The sequence below is a fragment of the Hirundo rustica genome, chromosome Z (assembly GCF_015227805.2).
Source record: "Hirundo rustica isolate bHirRus1 chromosome Z, bHirRus1.pri.v3, whole genome shotgun sequence".
Lineage (NCBI taxonomy): Eukaryota > Metazoa > Chordata > Aves > Passeriformes > Hirundinidae > Hirundo > Hirundo rustica.
In genome coordinates this window covers 40,500,475-40,517,867 of record NC_053488.1, presented here as the reverse complement: position 1 = coordinate 40,517,867, position 17,393 = coordinate 40,500,475, and the positions used below count along the sequence as shown (strand labels likewise).

The 17,393-nt window shown below is 35.7% G+C and overlaps 1 protein-coding gene across 3 annotated transcripts in view; it reads right to left on the bottom strand.

Annotated features, from left to right (window-relative positions):
• ERCC6L2 (ERCC excision repair 6 like 2) overlaps positions 1–17,393 on the bottom strand; it is a 52,708-nt gene that overhangs the window by 10,699 nt on the left and 24,616 nt on the right. For 2 of the 3 annotated variants that reach the window (XM_040090451.1, XM_040090452.1), the window contains exons 11-17: positions 16,676–16,821; positions 15,517–15,612; positions 14,067–14,166; positions 11,122–11,274; positions 10,378–10,458; positions 7,930–9,121; positions 7,089–7,243 (exon numbers count right to left, since the gene is read on the bottom strand). In XM_040090451.1, the coding sequence (XP_039946385.1) occupies positions 7,089–7,243; positions 7,930–9,121; positions 10,378–10,458; positions 11,122–11,274; positions 14,067–14,166; positions 15,517–15,612; positions 16,676–16,821 (1,923 nt within the window). Of the gene's footprint in view, positions 1–7,046; positions 7,244–7,929; positions 9,122–10,377; positions 10,459–11,121; positions 11,275–14,066; positions 14,167–15,516; positions 15,613–16,675; positions 16,822–17,393 lie in introns of those variants that run through there. The other variant, XM_040090453.2, reaches the window with a different exon arrangement.

Below are 17,393 nucleotides of genomic sequence, written 5' to 3'. Positions count from 1 at the left end.
CTTTCTTTTTTGTGAAACCTCCAAGCCTTCTTCAAAGACTTCCCCATGTTCACACTGCATCCCCCTCCACACCCTGGACTCCTATTGAAGAAATACTACACAAATTCAGCTGTATAAGAGCTAGAGAAAGACTATCCCAGACTTCCATACTGTGCAAAACATTTAACATAAGCTGTTTTCGCCAATTAACACATAAATTAAACAGGAAATTCATTAAAGAAATGCAGTAATTTAATTTAGAATAGACTAGAAATACTAGAAGAAGATATTTAAATTTTGCCTCTGGGAGGTTTCTCTTTCTTATGGTAGCTATGAAAAAGTTTCACAAATAAAACTTTCAGTGCAAGTTACCAAAAATCCTAAGGAAGTAAAAAGCTTATGCACTGAAAATCAGGTTGCTTTGGAACCTGGAGTCCACCAGGAAAAAAAAAATGACAAAAATCAAAACTTCTAAAAATACTTAGTAGATGACTAAGGCCTTACAGAGTTTGTTAACACTTCCATGCTTTTCCCAAAATTAATGTCAGAATAATTTTCATATCATATGAATTGCTCAAGACTTCTTTTCCTCTCTAAAAGGCTGAAGTAAATGTAGGTCTGCTCTGAGAATTACCGTCTGGCTTTGCAAGTTCACTGTGTACAATCTACAAGTTCATTTCATGCGTGCTTTTAGAAGCTTTCATTTTCATATGATTCTTTCTGTGGTTACACAAGACAGTTTTCATCTATGCTCTTAATATATACTGATGTGATAACAGAGACAGCAATCTTCCATTTGTTTAATGAAAACACAATGTTTAAAAAGTCTATTTGCACAAGATTTGAGTTTCAACTCAAGTGCAGAACACAGATTGCTCAGTAATTTTTACTGTAGTGGCCACATGCCACACTGAATGTCATGCATTTTCTACCTCAAGGTATGTGCTATAGCCTCGTGTGATTCTCCCTGCATCATGCCATCACAAATAGAAACAAAACTCACACTTTAACACTCATGACTTCTTAGCAAAGATTATGAATAGCATGAAATCTCAAACTGCACAGAAATACACCTGACTACGTTCTGTGACACTTAGTTTCTGAGACATGCAAGCAAAGTTTATAACTATAAAGGAAAATGAGATGTACTATTAACCTATCATACATTGTAACCCTTATCTCCAAAATTTCTTCAGAAACAGCTTCTGCCACACTTCTGCAGGGAAGAGAAATCCCTGGCTTTTTTTTGATAACCAAGGCTCTAAGCACCTCCAAGTATTGACACAGTTCCTTCCACATTAAGAAGTTCTCTCAGAAACATCAACTCTTTGAGGAAAGATTGTCATACCTGCTGCATCAAAAGATGTGTGGCCACAGCTCAAGGCAGGTGATTCTGTCCCTCTGCTCTTATCACAGAGGATGACCACAAACATTATTAGAGGAATGGAACACCTCCTCCTATCAGGAAAGGCTGAGAGAGCTGGGATTATTTAGCCTGGACAAGAAAAGACTCTGGAGAAAACTTTCTGTGACCCTTCAGTACTTAACAAGGGTCTGTAAGTGTGCTGGCTTGAAAGCAAAACCAGTGAGAGACTCCACGTCAGAAAAACAATTTAACAGGAGGAGAAAAAAAAAGTAAAATAAAACAAATGCAATAGTACAAATGATCACTGACAGTCAGAATACAACCTGAAACCATGGTGGTAGCAGTCCAGATGAAGTGGTCTTGTTGAAGCAGTGATCCCATAGAAAGGTCTGGCAGCTCTTGTCCTCTGGGAATCCAGTGGGTAAGGCTGCCTGTGCTGTCCCAAATCCCAGATTCTATCCAGGTGGGAATGCTTGGCTCCTCCCCCTGGGCGGAGCATCTCAAAATGCGCTGATATCATTTTATCAGTCTTGTAATGGGTCCCTGATTGCCCATGAAACAGAGATAGCTCCTGGAGGGAGTTATCTATGAGTCACGCAGCAGGGCATTGATGGGGCATTAACAGAAGATAGTCTGGAGGGAGGGGGCAAGGGAAACACTGCCCAACCTAGTTTCAACAGCTCATGTAGATGGTGATAGAATACATACTTTGGGCACATCTTACATTGTAACCTAGGACAGTAAGAAAGATGGAGAAAGATTTTTTAGCAGGGCCTGGTTTTCATCTGGATAAGGCATAAGAAGGTTTTTTTGCAGTGAAAATCATAGAACACTGCACCTGGCTGTCCAGAGAGGTGGTGGATGGCGGTATTGGGTCTGACTGAGGTAAATTTCAAAGCCCTTACAGTGCTGTGCTTTGCATTGGTAACTGAATGGGTGTTGATAACAGACCAGTGTTTTGGCTGCTGTTGAGCAGTGCTATCCCTCTGACATTCCCTCCCCTAGCACAGGGGATGAGAATGGGCAAGATCCTGGGAGGGGACACAACCAGGCCAGCTGACCCAAATTAGCCAGAGGGATATTCCACACCATACAACATCAGCTCAGATATACAAGTTAAGGGAGAGAGGAGAAAGGGGGGGCATTCGTGAGTTTTCAATGTTTGCCTTCTGGAGCCTGACTTCCCAGGAAATGTCCGAGTATTGCTACTGTTGGGATGTAGATACTGATCTTTACCCTCTCTAGCTCTTGCATGTGCAGATCTCTGCTTGTTTCTTTCTTTCGCTGTAATAAAACTGCTTCATCTCGTCCTGCTGGTTGTTCTCCATCTTATTCTCTCCCCTGTCCCAGTGGGAAAGGTCAAGATAGAGCGACTGAATGGGCACCACAATGCCCCATCCCTGGAAACATTCAAAGTCAGGTTAGATACGGCTCTAAGCAACCTTATTTGTTGATGATGTCCCTGCCAGCTGCAGGGAGTTTGAACTAGATGACCTTTGAGGGTCATATTCTATAGTTCTTATGTATTTTCTTCTCAAAATCTACAGCAATCCAATACTGACAGTCATGGGCCACGGTCAGAAAGCAGACAATCTTCAACAAAGGATAATTACACTCAACACAGGAACTATGGATATTACAGTATTTTTAATCTAATTCTAACCATTCTACATTTAAGAGACATCATGCCACATCTGTCAAAAAACCCATTAATCCTAGTCTTTTAAGGACTTCCCTCACATACTTGCAAAATAAACTTAAACCAATCTCCACTGCTGTAGATGACTATTTATAAAAACTCATTCTGTAACAACTTGACAATGTCTTTCTTCACTGAGAACACTGCTTCAACTCATCTAACAGCAAGAGCATAATCTTCTGTTTTTATGAAATCCCAGTGACTTCTGTGATAAAAGGAACATGTTCCACAATTTATTTTCCTTTCTTCAGGATCATGTGATAAAATACCTTTCCACATATGTTTGCTACTACTATTGTCATACACAAACTTTCTTTAATTCAGGTGCTGGACAGGATTTATTTTAACTAATCATACACAGTCAAATTAGGGCTCTCTTGCTTGTACAATTAATGCATAGCTTATACCACTACATTTATTACTTTTGGATTTTATCTCACCTTTCACAGCTGCTAAGTTGTGAGAGAGTTGTCTTGTTTCTTGATAGCATACTTTATATTCTGGTTGCCATTACCAAACTGTGTTTTTCAGAGTTATACAGTATTTATAGAAATACAGACTAAATAAGCACTTAGTACCATAAATGTGAACATTCTAACTAAACTAGCTGGTTAGCAAAATTCCTTTAAAAACCATATATAGACAATATGACTGCACTCCCCATCAGCTCTGGGGAAAGAAGAGTAAAGGGCTCGGCAGTCTTGAATCCAGAACTATTAGGGAACCTGGAGAACAAAGTAATCAAGGAAAAAGAAATAGTAGCGAGACCTATTTCTCATAAAAAGATTCAAAATTTTTCTTCCTTAAGCCTTTAAAGTTACAGAGCAATAGCAGATTAAAATAGTTTTACCTGTTCAGAGAAAAGGCAGCTAGGATATACAAATACTAGGCCAGGTAAAATAAGGACAGATTGAATACTTACTTCTGGATAAAAAATAAGCTTGATTGAAGCCTACTGTTTAAAAGTGCAAGGGAGACTTGACTGAGAATTACACTAGTGCCAACTGTGCTGATCTAAACTCCAGGAAATAAAATATCACCAAGGTGAAATTTGAGGTAAGAAAAAGTGTTCCAGCCTTACACTTTTTTTATAACCAATTTAAATGACTCATGTTTTTAGGATGTTCTACATACCTTCAGTTATCTTTTGAGGAATAAGACTTGCTGCCTCCCATCCCTTCTAACTCGGCTCTCAAGGATCTCCCATGGAACCTCTCTCACTTTCAAAGAAGAAATCTCACAGGTTTTGCAGCCTGCTCCAGCTTTAAGCAGTTACTACAACTTAAGCAACTACATTAGTCTCCATGATTCAACAATAAATAAAACACCAATAAACCTAATTTATACTTTTAGCTACTATAGGTAGACAACTATGAAGAAAACATTGTTTAATAGTGCTTTCCAACAATTTGGTTTTTTCTGTTACTCATACTTACATAATTTCCATAAATTGGCTACTGAAACTAAAGACCTTAACCTAGGTTCTAAAAGTTCAAGAGAAGTACTGAACCCAAAATGTGATTAGGTGGCTAGTCAACAGCAAGAAATCTACATGTCAATGTTTTTACAAGGGGTTTTATTAATTACTTTAGCTTACTAGATTGCTTATTATCCCTGTCATTCCAGATTTCTATGTAAGTTTGAAATAAAAATGTCAGTATTCCACCAAGATTTGTAGGAATTTTTATTTCCCAATTAACAACTCATCCAATTCAAGAGAATACTTTTAGATTTTCAAAATTCTTGAACCCCTTTCACAGAGATTTAAGCCATTGCTTGAAAAATGTATTTAAAATTTATTAAGTCAGAAATTTATTATTACAAACTGCTTACTGAGTGAAATTGTAAGGTAGGAAGACAGAGTTGGCATAGGTAAAATGAACAGCACAAAGGACATTATACTTTTTGGTCCTTAGCAGACCTGACTATGAAATGAAAATAACCTTTCTTGATCGCTTCTACTTAGAAATAAAACAATTCAATTAACTGTGCTTAAGAACAGACATAAATATTATCAGAGCATAAATATTATTCAGGTACCTTCATGATGCTATCACATAAAGCTTCAACATAAATACACTGTAAAGAGAGCTTCTAATTAAGAATCTAATACCATTGATACCACACCCAATGGAAAGAGCTACACAACAGTTTCTGAGAAACTATTAGACCAATGATACTTGAAATCTACATCAATAGGAAATTTAAAAATTTCTGACAAAACATTGTTTTTCTTTCAATAACTATTAGTTTCCAATTTTCAAAACTGTAATTTTATTTACATTAAAAAATGATGGAAATTTAAATGACTCAGCTGTATTTTCAATATTACACATGATGCTACTTTAATCTGCTGAAAAATGGGTTTTTTTAAGTAGCATTGTTTATGATAAATGAAAAATAGATGTTCAGACAGTGAATGTCCTAACTTCATTTGATGGCAAATAAATAAAAAATGACCAGTAAAGCCTGACGGCCAGATGCACAACAGTGATCACAGTTTTCCACAAAACCCCTTCTAAGGAGCAGTAACATTCTAAGAGAACCTTTCAAAGTTGTCTAGAAAACTCTCTTTTTAAGCAAAGCACAAAAAGCTCAAAATGGCACATTTAAGAATAGGCAGTCATCTAGACTTTATTTCTAGATTAGTGTTTTTATGCAAGTGAGTAACAGGAAGTGAAAAAAGAGGCAGCCTTCTCCATAATTTTTGATATTCTTCTCCCTACTTAGCTTTCCGAGAGGATTGATACTACTGTTGCTTCTGCGTGAAAAGTACGTATCTTAAGAAAACTGACAAGTTAATCAGGGGAAGTTAATTAGCAATACTTGCAGTTACATAACTCTACAGAATAAGCTCTAAGTTACATGAATACCACAAACTAGTTTTGAACAGAGGTGGATCAAGAGACATTTAGTCAAAATAGTCTCTTCAAAGTTTTCTTTCAGTTTTATTTGATTTTAAATATGTTGTCAGCCATTGCCAATTAGTAATTTCCTTCCTATAGTACTCTAGAGTATTTTTGACCGACTTTTCTGCTAATGAGGGACATTCTAACCAAATACATTAGAAATGAAAAGGCCTTACTTTTACTGGTTTGCCTGGTTTGATCTTCCCATTATAAAAATTTTTGGCAACTCTGCTAATGGCTTAATTAAATACAGTACATCAACAGCACTGGAAGAAACTCTTCTAGCCACTGTGGATGTTCAACACCCCAGAAGAACACAGTCATATGTCTACAATTTCTGTAATGATAGCTAACATGTCTGTAAAGACTAAGCTGCACATTCATCAATTACTTATTTCTGTGCTTGTGGTTTATCTTGAAAATCAATCTAGGAAACTGCAAATGTTTATTACAAAGTACCAACCAAATACCCAGATAATCAGAGCAGATTAAAAACACTGTGTAATAAGAACAAAAATCAGGAAGCTGTACCTGAATTTATTCCAGATTTGTGTGCATCCCAAATGCAATTAAACAAGCTACAGGACCAACAAAAGCATTTAACATATCTGTTGCTGCAAATAAGATCTCCCAGTAAATTCTAGTTTTATGTTTAAGACCTTGAACATAAACAGTTTGACTCAACTATAGCAACTCCATATGTTCACCTCCCCAAGAGACTCTACGAACTCATTTATGCTCAAATTTCTATGCTACAGGGGTTCCAGAATGTACTGTGGCAACTGGATTTTTGTTAACAGGATCCAGGACAAACTGAAGATTTTTCAAGGCTCAAATCAGAAATTTTATTTCGAACACCTAGTCTTTAATCTTACCATTTCTCTCACAGAAAAATCCCACAAAGGGTGCTGTACTGTTTAATTCCCAACTCTTTCAAAGCTGTCTAATGTAAAAGCCACCCCCCAAAAAAAGGTTATTTATTAGACTTCCAACTAGGCATTCTCTTCCTCCCATCCTCAGTGTCTTTGATCATTCGTGGTGGCCGGTAATAGAAAGGTAAGGTTTTTAGAGCTTTTAAGATGAAAAATGAGGATTAAAAAAGGTTAAAATGACATTTCCAAAAATATCTCTTTACCTTGGCACTACAGACAGCTACATTAGCAGGGAGCTGGGAAAACTGCTTCAACTCAAATACATCACGCACTGCGCACCGGCTCAAGTGATTTTCAGCCTTGCTGGATCCAACCACATGCTGATTTGAATGAATATACGCCACTTCTTGAACACCATCTGATACATAATGAGAAAAATACAAAGATGTTGGTTATTCCAAAACTCTCAAGGTACACATTTGCACTGAAGGATACTGAAATTTAAAAAAAAAATTACACTGAAGTTGTAAAATGTGTTATGATTTCACTCAGCACCAAGTTTCTCAATTCTATGAAATTAAAAACTATCATTAGAATTATTTGGATTTATCAGGTAGTTTAATACTACAAATTCTGTGTGGCTATTTTCAGATGGACAAAGACATTCCACAGCATCTATGGCTTAACGGCTACAACATCAGTGGTTAAAATTAAGACTTTAGGAATCAAGTCATCCACATGGTGTTTATAACTCCCACACCTTTTTTTTTTTACTGTATATTTTATTTAACAGCCCTGTCAAGACTCTCAAATATTTAGTTTGTGAATTCTTAATAAATCTTCAATCTCAGCATATTTCAAGAGATGGTAAGAGTTTAACCAAGAATTACAAAGCAGCCTGTCACCCTGTGAGACAGAAAAGTAAGACTAATAAAGAGAAAGATATAGAATAATATTACTAAATAATAACTTAGTAGAGCATTTACTACATCTTGTAACAGAAAAACATGTACAGCAAGAAGAACTTAAAACCTGTTGACAATGGTAAATTAGACCTATGTTATTACTTTAGTTGAAATAAAATCAAATTAATTTAATAGTTACCTAAATATTTGTCCATTGATTCCATTTTTTTCTCTTGATGATCAAATTCAGTTTCACTTGCACAAGTTCTATGCATAGCATAATTGCTGGATTTCGTTTGTGTAACAGAGGTATCCTGAATAGGGCACAGCATTTTAGACTCAAACTGAACTCTGCCTCTCTGTTGTTCACACCTACAGCTTTGCTTCTTGGCATGAATTTTCTCAACTGGGAAGTTATCTTCAGAAGATGAGAATTCATCTATATTCTCAGAACCACTTTCCTTTCTTTTTCTATGGGGCTTCTTTGCTTGTAGCAGAGATTTGGAGACATTATCTAGTTCATTGTTAAGGGCACATCTTTTCCACTTTGGAAAATTCAAAGTTCCTAGCTTTCTTGATTCAGAATTATGGGAAAGTTCAATATCATCAGACTCATCACTTATGTCGCTTGCTCCTTTCAAATCGATGTCATTCTTGACGTCTTCAAAAGACATGGCATTACTGAAATTTGACTCAGTACTGTGGAATCCAAATTGTCTACTGTTTCCCTTAAATACAAACCCAGCTTTTTCTTTTGCTAACTCTCCACAATTTTCAGATATTGAGCTAAGTATTTCAACTTCTTCAGCAAGCACTGGTTGCCGGCATACTTGAACTTGGGTAGGAAAGATGACATCATCATCCGCTTCAGAACTACTTTCAGTTTCCATGACTATATCACATTGTTTTGAAATGCCTTGATCCTCATTTTTTCTGCTGCCTTCCTCCTCAGAACCTGATATACCAAGCCAGTCTGTACTATGCATATCTTGTTTATCAGTTCCATTTGGAGACAGAACAGCTTTCTCATGCTCCAAAATAGGCACACAGGTTTGACACTTCTGAAAACTACCATGCTTGCTATTAACATGTTTTCTCATAGTGTGATCATCAGAACGTGAATGATGGGAGTTATAATTATCATACCCTTCTTTGGTAGTTTCAACTCCTCTCTGCAACAATTTAGAGAATCCACACTGCATTAAGGAAAGCTGTCCTTTTTTTACCATAAAATTATTTTCATTGTATGGCTTCCTTCCATCACTTTTTTTCACAGAACTCTCCAGAATATCATCATCACTGAAATCATCCCAAAAATCAGTTTCTTCTCTTTTTAATTGTGCCTGAATGTTTTGGGGATCTCCATCTTCTTGACAGTCTGGTTGTTCATACTAAAAAAAAAAAAAAAAATACAAGTTATTTAACATTAATAGTATACACAACATGTCTAATTCCAAAGCAGTGTAAAAAAGTGAAGATTTTTGCTGTTACTCAAGCAAAAAATACGCAAAATAGTATTACAAAACGCAAAATAATTCACTGTGAGAAATTATTGAAGCCTCTGGCTTTTTTACCAAAACAACACTGAAAATAGTATTATGTACTTGAGACAACATATGCAACACACTGCTAAAACAACTTATGCCTTCCTAATCCACATACATATTTTTCAAGTTTGTACTAATCTCAGTGCTACTTTTCATCTTTCAAGGGTAGTTTGGAAAGTGACATCATGATTCAAACCTTAATATTGTGTGTAATGACATTCACAACAAAAATATATCTCAGTGCAGTGATTAACTTCCTCGTATAGGGGGGCTAACATTCCACTCTAAAATTCATCCTCTAATCAAATAAAATTATGCCCAGGCAATCTTAAAACACTTTTAAGGTTAACTGAAGTCCCGAACGTAGCTCTGAAACTGTATAATACTGAGATAAGAATTATGACAGCATGTAAATGGAAGTCAGAACGATAAATACCAAAATGCTGCACTCAGAGAGACAGTTTAAAATCCATATATTAATCCTGATATCATTCTGCTTATCAAAAAGCATTTAATATAAGCTTAAAAAGTTGCTCTTTGTCAGCAAGTCATATGTAAGATCATGACCACCCAGTTATGCATTATCAATATGAGAGTAAGCTCAATGTAAGGGCACTCGTTAAATACTGACATTGACTCACAGAATAACAGTCAGTGCAATCTATCTAATCTAATGATTACTTTAAATACCTGAACATGGTGCTTGGTCAAAAACACTCCTACAAATGCAATGCTCCTATTAAAACTGACCTTTGCTGGAAAAAAAATAATAAATAAGATCCTATTCTGGAAAGAATACATTGGATAATTACATACATTAAAAATAAAAAAGACAGTATTGAACAGACCACTGGTTTGGTGGGAATCACTCTCTGATTGTCCAACTACAACAACTAAATAGCCCAGGTCTTCTAGAGTTCCACAAAACTTGAAGGTTACAATCATCCCAAACAACGGCACTCCTTTCCAAAATTCTCTAAACAAAATCTTCTTAACAACGGGGTAAAAATATTATCAGCCTAATGACATACTGCCCATATTTGCCACTCAGTATTGTGAACTAGAGGCCTGTCATGGTCTAGTCTACAAAGATACCTCACCTTTCCTGAGCTGCATGAATGATTTTCTTCCTTCAGCCACGTAGCCGCTGTCATGACTCCTGCTTCGACCTGTCCTTCCCTCTAAACAATCAAATATGTTAACATAAAGAGATACAGTTTTTACCACACACAAAGACAAGCACAGGAAAAAATGTTTCCTTCTTGTTTCAAAAGTGTAAGCACCAAAAGCAGAATCAGTCAGGTCCAGATTAAATTCGCAGCAGAGGAAAAATAACGAAAGAAAAAGAAACGTGGAATAAAGCTGCAGTAAATTTGAAGATGTAAGCTAGCTGCAGTAAACATTTTTTTAAACAGTTATTGACATCCCAAAAAGTACTCTAAAGAGGTTACGGTGATCATAAAAATATTTTTATGGTAAGATTTTTGGCTTAAAAGATTAGTTTGAGTAACTGATGAATAAAAGGTATCAGTGCACAAAGCTGCATGAAAGTAACAAAAAAAAAGTTATGTGGTTTTTATACAAAAAATATATATACTAAGAAATTAATGAAAATTATATTATAATTCAAGCTTTTTCCGTTCTTCAATTTAGAGAAATTTATCTGGTCTGTATAAGAATGAGAAATTGGCACACCTATTTCATTCATGCCATTGCACACAGACAAGAATTAAGTTTCACCATTGTTTTATAGTGTTTTCATTAAAAATGATCACCAAAAAGTCTCATTAAGAAAGGAAAAATGTAAAGCTAATATCCAGAAGTAAAAGGGTAGTACTTCGCACCTCCAGTATGTCTTTGGTAAGACAGGACCCATGAGTCCTAAGTTTGAAAAGGTTATGAATCCCAAAAAGCTCTCCTTGATGTTCCTTTGATCCTTGCACTGCCTCAAAATACCGCCTGGCATTTTCAGCTCCAATCACTGCACAGTGAAGCTGCTAAAACAGAACGACACAAGAGATTTCAGAAATGTTTGCTTCAACAACATGTCAGATTTTCCTAGCACCCAAATTACATACACAGCTTTAGTTGGAACAAGCAGAAATTCCTAAGAGACGATACTTTGTTTTAATTTTCCTGGCAGATGCTGGTATAATAGAGATCGTGGTATAATATGAACCTGCTTAGCTTTACTGAATTTTTTAAAAAATAGATTATTTGAAGACTTTTACTGCATTGTTTCCTATTATCAGACACATACATATTACTGGCACTCCTCTCTATCTCTACAGCTCAGCTTCCACTATACTAAATAGTACTTTTTTTCACCTTCTTTGCACTGCATATTTACTCACTAAGGGAAGGCAATCCAAGTATAGCCAAAAAACCCCCAAGCCTCAAACTTATAATTACTCTGTTTATTGCTGCTTGTTCAACTTGAAAAATACAAATCAATTTAAAAAAAAGAAAAAAAATATCTACACATCCTTTCAAGACTTATATATGCTTTTTGGAAATCCAAACAGAAAATATCCAGGTCTTCTTTTTCTATGAGATCACCAACTCCAAAGATCTCCGCAAAGCAGGCTCCCCGTCTTTAGCATTTTAGTGAATATAGTTGGTCTTTATCTTCTATTGCTCATTTTGTTAGCCTGAGATTTTCTGAGACTTCTATTGAAACGTGCTGCTTAAAGGAATTCTCAAAAGTACTTTGCACAAGAGAACAGGATCTTCCTTAAGCTTTTCCATGAACATGCATGTAAACAATAAATAAAGTTTAGAGGTGTTTTTGCAATGAACACTCTTTTATACCTTACTAATGTCCATAGAGCAGTACAGTTTATGCTTATGATGTGTTAAAGAATTGAACTATTAGCTTTCACTTTTTTTAGACCACTGTTCCTCAAATGCTGTTTTAGGACTTACCATGCATTATACTTAACTTGCCTTTCTAATATATTATTTCAATTACTAAAAGGTGCTATTCTGAGCTTCTGATACAGAATCTCTGAAAGTTTCCCAATTACCTGTTCAGCCCATCACCTACTTTTGTTATTTTTTACATAAGTTTCCTCTTTCTTATTCAGATCATTTTGTCAAAAATAAACAGAACTCTAATGGCTTTTTGGCTTTTACAAAACATTGACTTTAAGTGAGAAAACGTCACTGTTACATTTCCAAAAGTAGCATTTTAATGCAAACCATGCACATTACTTAACAACAACTCACGATTTGATCTTTCTGAGAATAAATTCCTTTTTATTCCTTTCACAGAGATTATTGCTCTGTGAAATCAGATGATCTTAGAACCTTATTTTAATTTGTCTAATGACAATCTCTTTACTGCTGCATTTCCCACTCATTCAGCCTCCATCTTCCTTGTAAATAACCCAGCTACAAGTGCTTGGCACTGAAGACTCATTAACAACTTTTCATTTTTGCAGACAAAATTTCTAATTTTTAGGTTAATTCCTCAAGTCCACTGAAGTTTTCTTCAATATATAGTATCATTCTCCCACTAAGGCAACCTACTTTTATTTTTTCTTCGCAATGCATTCTTCAGGACAACTGTACCCCAATGGTTTTCTTCCTTTCTCTAAGTTTACATACCTGTAACATCAGAACTGTAAAAAATCAACCATCTCATTTCTTAACTTGCAACTTTTGTTGAGAGAAACATGTTAATATTTCTTCTAATTTCTTACTATTCTGTAGCCTGCTCTTTGCTGATCATGTTCGAGTTTGCTTATTTTTTGTTTCAATTCTGATCTCATCAGGATACAGTTCCTAGGTTATGTGTTCCTCCAACCCCACACCCTTCTTTCCCTGCTCTTAAATACTTAAGCCTGTTGTGGTTTAGGAATTATATTCCCCAATTTAGATATTCCCCCTCCCCCTGCAGCAGGCTGAACAGGATAATTGGAGGCTCAGATTGAAGATCACGGGTTGCAAGAACAATTTACCAGAAACTACAATGAAGTAAGAACCGAACAGTTAACAGCAACAATACGAGTAACAGAGTCTACAAGAGAGGTGAATGATTTGTACACAATTGCTTATCACTTGGAAACCCCCAATAACAGCCAACCTCTCCCACCACCACACTACACAACCCAGAGGAGACCACTCCCCTGATTCTTGAAAAATGACTGGAGGTGGTCTTTCCGGACTTTCAGGCCCTGGCCATGCTCCCTTCTGGCTACTACAAAAATGAGCCCTGTCATGGCTGTAACCAGGACAAACCCTATCAGTGCAAGTAAAAAAATCTAAAAAACTCAAGTGATCCGGGCTGAGTGTTCCAGCAAGCAGCATCACTTCTCATCTCCGTAACAGAAACAATGATGTTTCCCTCTCCTTTTACACACAAATTTATAGAATCAGGAAAACTGCAATGCTTCTTGCTTTTCTTCTTTAGCATCAGCAAGATTTCTGCTTTACTTTCTACAGAATTTCATGAGAAAAAGCCACCTGAATCAGACTGCTGCAGATACTAACTACAATTATCACAGCTGTACTTTAAAGTCTTCAAATAAAAACAGGTCTCTACATAACCTGAATAATGTACCTTGCGTAATTAAACTGTCAACAGTTACAGAAAAACTCTAATACAAATATAATTCTGTTCCATTCTTTAACAATTGCTAAATGATGCAACTTTGCTTAGTAAGTTAAGGTAACATCATACACCATAAACACAAGGTCAACCACAATTTCACCATAGGCTAGATTAGCCTTCAGTCCCTGAAACTGCAAGGAAGAGCCCCCCATTTAAACAGTTTGTGAGCTTTACCTGTTTATAAACTTGTCGCAAGTACATAATCTCTTCCACAGTTCCCAAGGATATCAATCTAAACACTTTAACAGCTCTGTGTTGGCCAATTCTATAAGCTCTGCAAGGACATAGCACATTAAAAACATTTTAAGAAATGAGAGATCTTAGGGGTGGTAATAAACAATAAATAAACTAAATATGTAAAAGTATTCTAATAAAACAGGACTATTCTAAATCATGCATATGCTGATTGGGTTGTTTTCCTTACTTTTCTGAATTTTCCTCATTAATTCATTTCCTTTTCCTTTACTATTTCATATTTCTCCTCAGGCCTATCCAGTTTAAAAATATTTCTCCTTGTTTTATATCACAAGAACTGTCTCCCGGCTCTCAAGAAAACACATCCACTCTGTTTATCTCAAGTTTGTTTGTTTGTTTTCTTCTCTGTCTCCACCTACTCTTGCTTCAAGTATTCGTCTATTTCCATTATACAGGAATTAACTCATGGATTAGTTGGAGCAGTCTATTATTTCTTAACTTTATAAATCACTTTACGAGACACAACGTAATAAAAACAGCTAATGTACTGGTAGTGTTCTATTCAAATAGTAAATTCTGAGACTTCTAATAGACTATATTCCACAAAATTCACAGGAGGCTAAAACATTTCACAGTAATGTGATCTTACAAAGATTCTTCAAAGATAGTCCCCAATACATGTTTCTGATGCATTTCTCTAGAACAGGTGTACATAAACACATCCTAGAAATCACAAAGACCCTTAAAACAGAATTACATAACTGCATGAGATAACAGAAACAAGTGTACTTCTGCATGAAAATATATAAATCTACTCATTTTTTAATATTCTTTTATATGTTTGTAATATTCTTTATAGCTTTTTAATATTTTTCACTTCAGTTACTAAAAGGTCTGCCTTGGATTCCTAGGGAAATATCCTACAGTCAAAAAGTCTTGAAAGAAAAATCTGTGTTACTGGAAATACTCCAACACCATAATATCAGAGATAGGTGTGAGTGCTAAAAAGACACTAATCTCCACAATGGTGAAGCAGTAGAGAACATAGAGCACTCCTGTGGGTTTTGGAAATCAAAACATCATTTGAACTATGTATTCTTCATGAAAAGCACAAGAAAAATGTCATCTACACACACATATTCTAGAGATCACAAAAAGTTATAGTAACCACAAGGAGGTTTTTGTTGAGTTTTTGTTTGGCCCACTGCTGCAAAAAAGAAATAAAGGAAAATAAATTGTAAAATTCAGGGTTAAGAATAATCACATCAAAGCTAAAACCTGATTTAGCTGGACTTTTCCTATTATCTTGTGGATGAATCAAACGATGTAAAAAAAATCTTACTTGAGGAAAAGTTTTAGCTTGACAATGAGATTACAGAATGAATGGAAGAATACAACATGGATCAAGTTCTGTATTTTGAGAGTCTACCTGTCAATTGCTTGAAGATCATTTGCTGGATTCCATGTAGGATCAAACAGTATAACAACATTGGCACCAACAAAATTAAGACCTAGTCCACCAGCCCTGAAAACATAAAAATGAAAGACCAGAACTATATGAAAAAAACTGCAACTAGATAGTTCTGTATTAGGTCCATATTTGCCTACCCTTCACCAACTTAAAAAAAAACAACAACCCACATTTAAAGATATTGAAAACAGTGCAGTATAGCTGTGTTTTATTAAAATAACCACCAAGTACTCAAATAACCACTGCCATAAAATGCAGTTTTCTCACGTAAATCTCAAGATTGTTACATACTGTATGAATAGTTGAGTCAAAAGCAACTGCTATCAACTTGCTTAGTAAAATTCCCTGTTGCTGCTGTATACTCAGCAGTATTTCATGAAGTTTCACTGAATTTTCCCCCCTGAGTAGGAGGCAAAAGAAGCAAAGCTTCTCTTTCCTCCTTTTCTGCCCTTGCCCAGCAAAAAACTTCATCCAAGATGAAGCATGAAAATAACCTGAATAAAACAAAAAAAAAGTCATTGCAGTAACAATAACTTTAGTTGAACATAATAATCTATTTCAAAATAATTCATTATCCATCATAAATAGATAAGCAAATCTGATAGGTAAATACAGCTTAAAAAGACAATCAAAGATCTTCTTCTTTTGAAATATTTTAAATTGACATGCTAGCTAATTAACATAATTGTGAGATAATTTTTCAGTTCAATATGGCATTTCATGTTCAAACTCACTTGCCAGCTCTAACACAAGAAACCAAGTCTGTCTACAGTAAAATTAAAAGCCTTTTGTAGACAATGACATCATTATCATAACAATGTTTTAATAACAGTGTTTAAAACTGTTTCCTCAATCCTACAACACCGAGAAATTTAAATTCTAGGATAAAGAAGACACACTTCTTTCTGATCTTGGAAATCCTCATGAAGCAGGAAGGGGGGATGGAGAAGGTACCCATATGTTTCAAGAATCTTCAGACCAAATCAGTAAGTCTATACTTACTCCCACTTTCTCAAGAAGTAATCCCTCACAAGCTCAGCAAAAGAAATGCAGAGTAACTGATTTACGGAACACTAGACAGATATATTGAAGCAAACTACAAGTTAAATTTTCTTACATTGTAGATACAAGGCAAATGTTAATTTCCTGAATTCTGTTGAACTCTCTTACAATTCTGATCCTATCTTCTGATTTTGTATTTCCATCGAGTCTTCGGTAATCTAGCCCAGATGCTATGCAGTACTGTTCCAGCACGTCTAGCAACTGAGTGGAAGAATGAAGAAAAAAGGAAAAGTTAAGTACTTAATAGTATCTTTTTAATTAAACATGATCACAGGGGGCATGTTTATCAAATATACTTTCAGTACACCACCCATTGCTAATGACAGTAAATCTTTGCCACTTTGGTATCAACATTCATGATTTTCTTGGCCATGATTCTACAGCACTCAAGGTGATTAATATTGGTCTGCTGTGGTCTCCAGCCAACCAACTGGATTCTACATCCAACTCCGGCTGCCTGTTTCATCTCTAACTGCCACTCAACCCAAACAGCAGGCTGTCCATTTAAGCAGCTTCCTCCCATCTTAGCAAGCTGCGATTACTTGAAATAGAGTAAATGAGCACCACAGCCAGCACAGTGCACAGAGTTCAGGGGCATGGAAAGAGACTGCAGTAACCAGCAGTCAGTCTGGTACTGGACGCCATAAAACATAGCCTAAGACACGTGAGTACTTTACTACTTCATCTAAACATTAAACTTGCATTCTTTCTTAAAGCCAAAAAACCCGAGGTATTTAAGACTCCTAAATTATCATTCACATTACTGTTTTTTA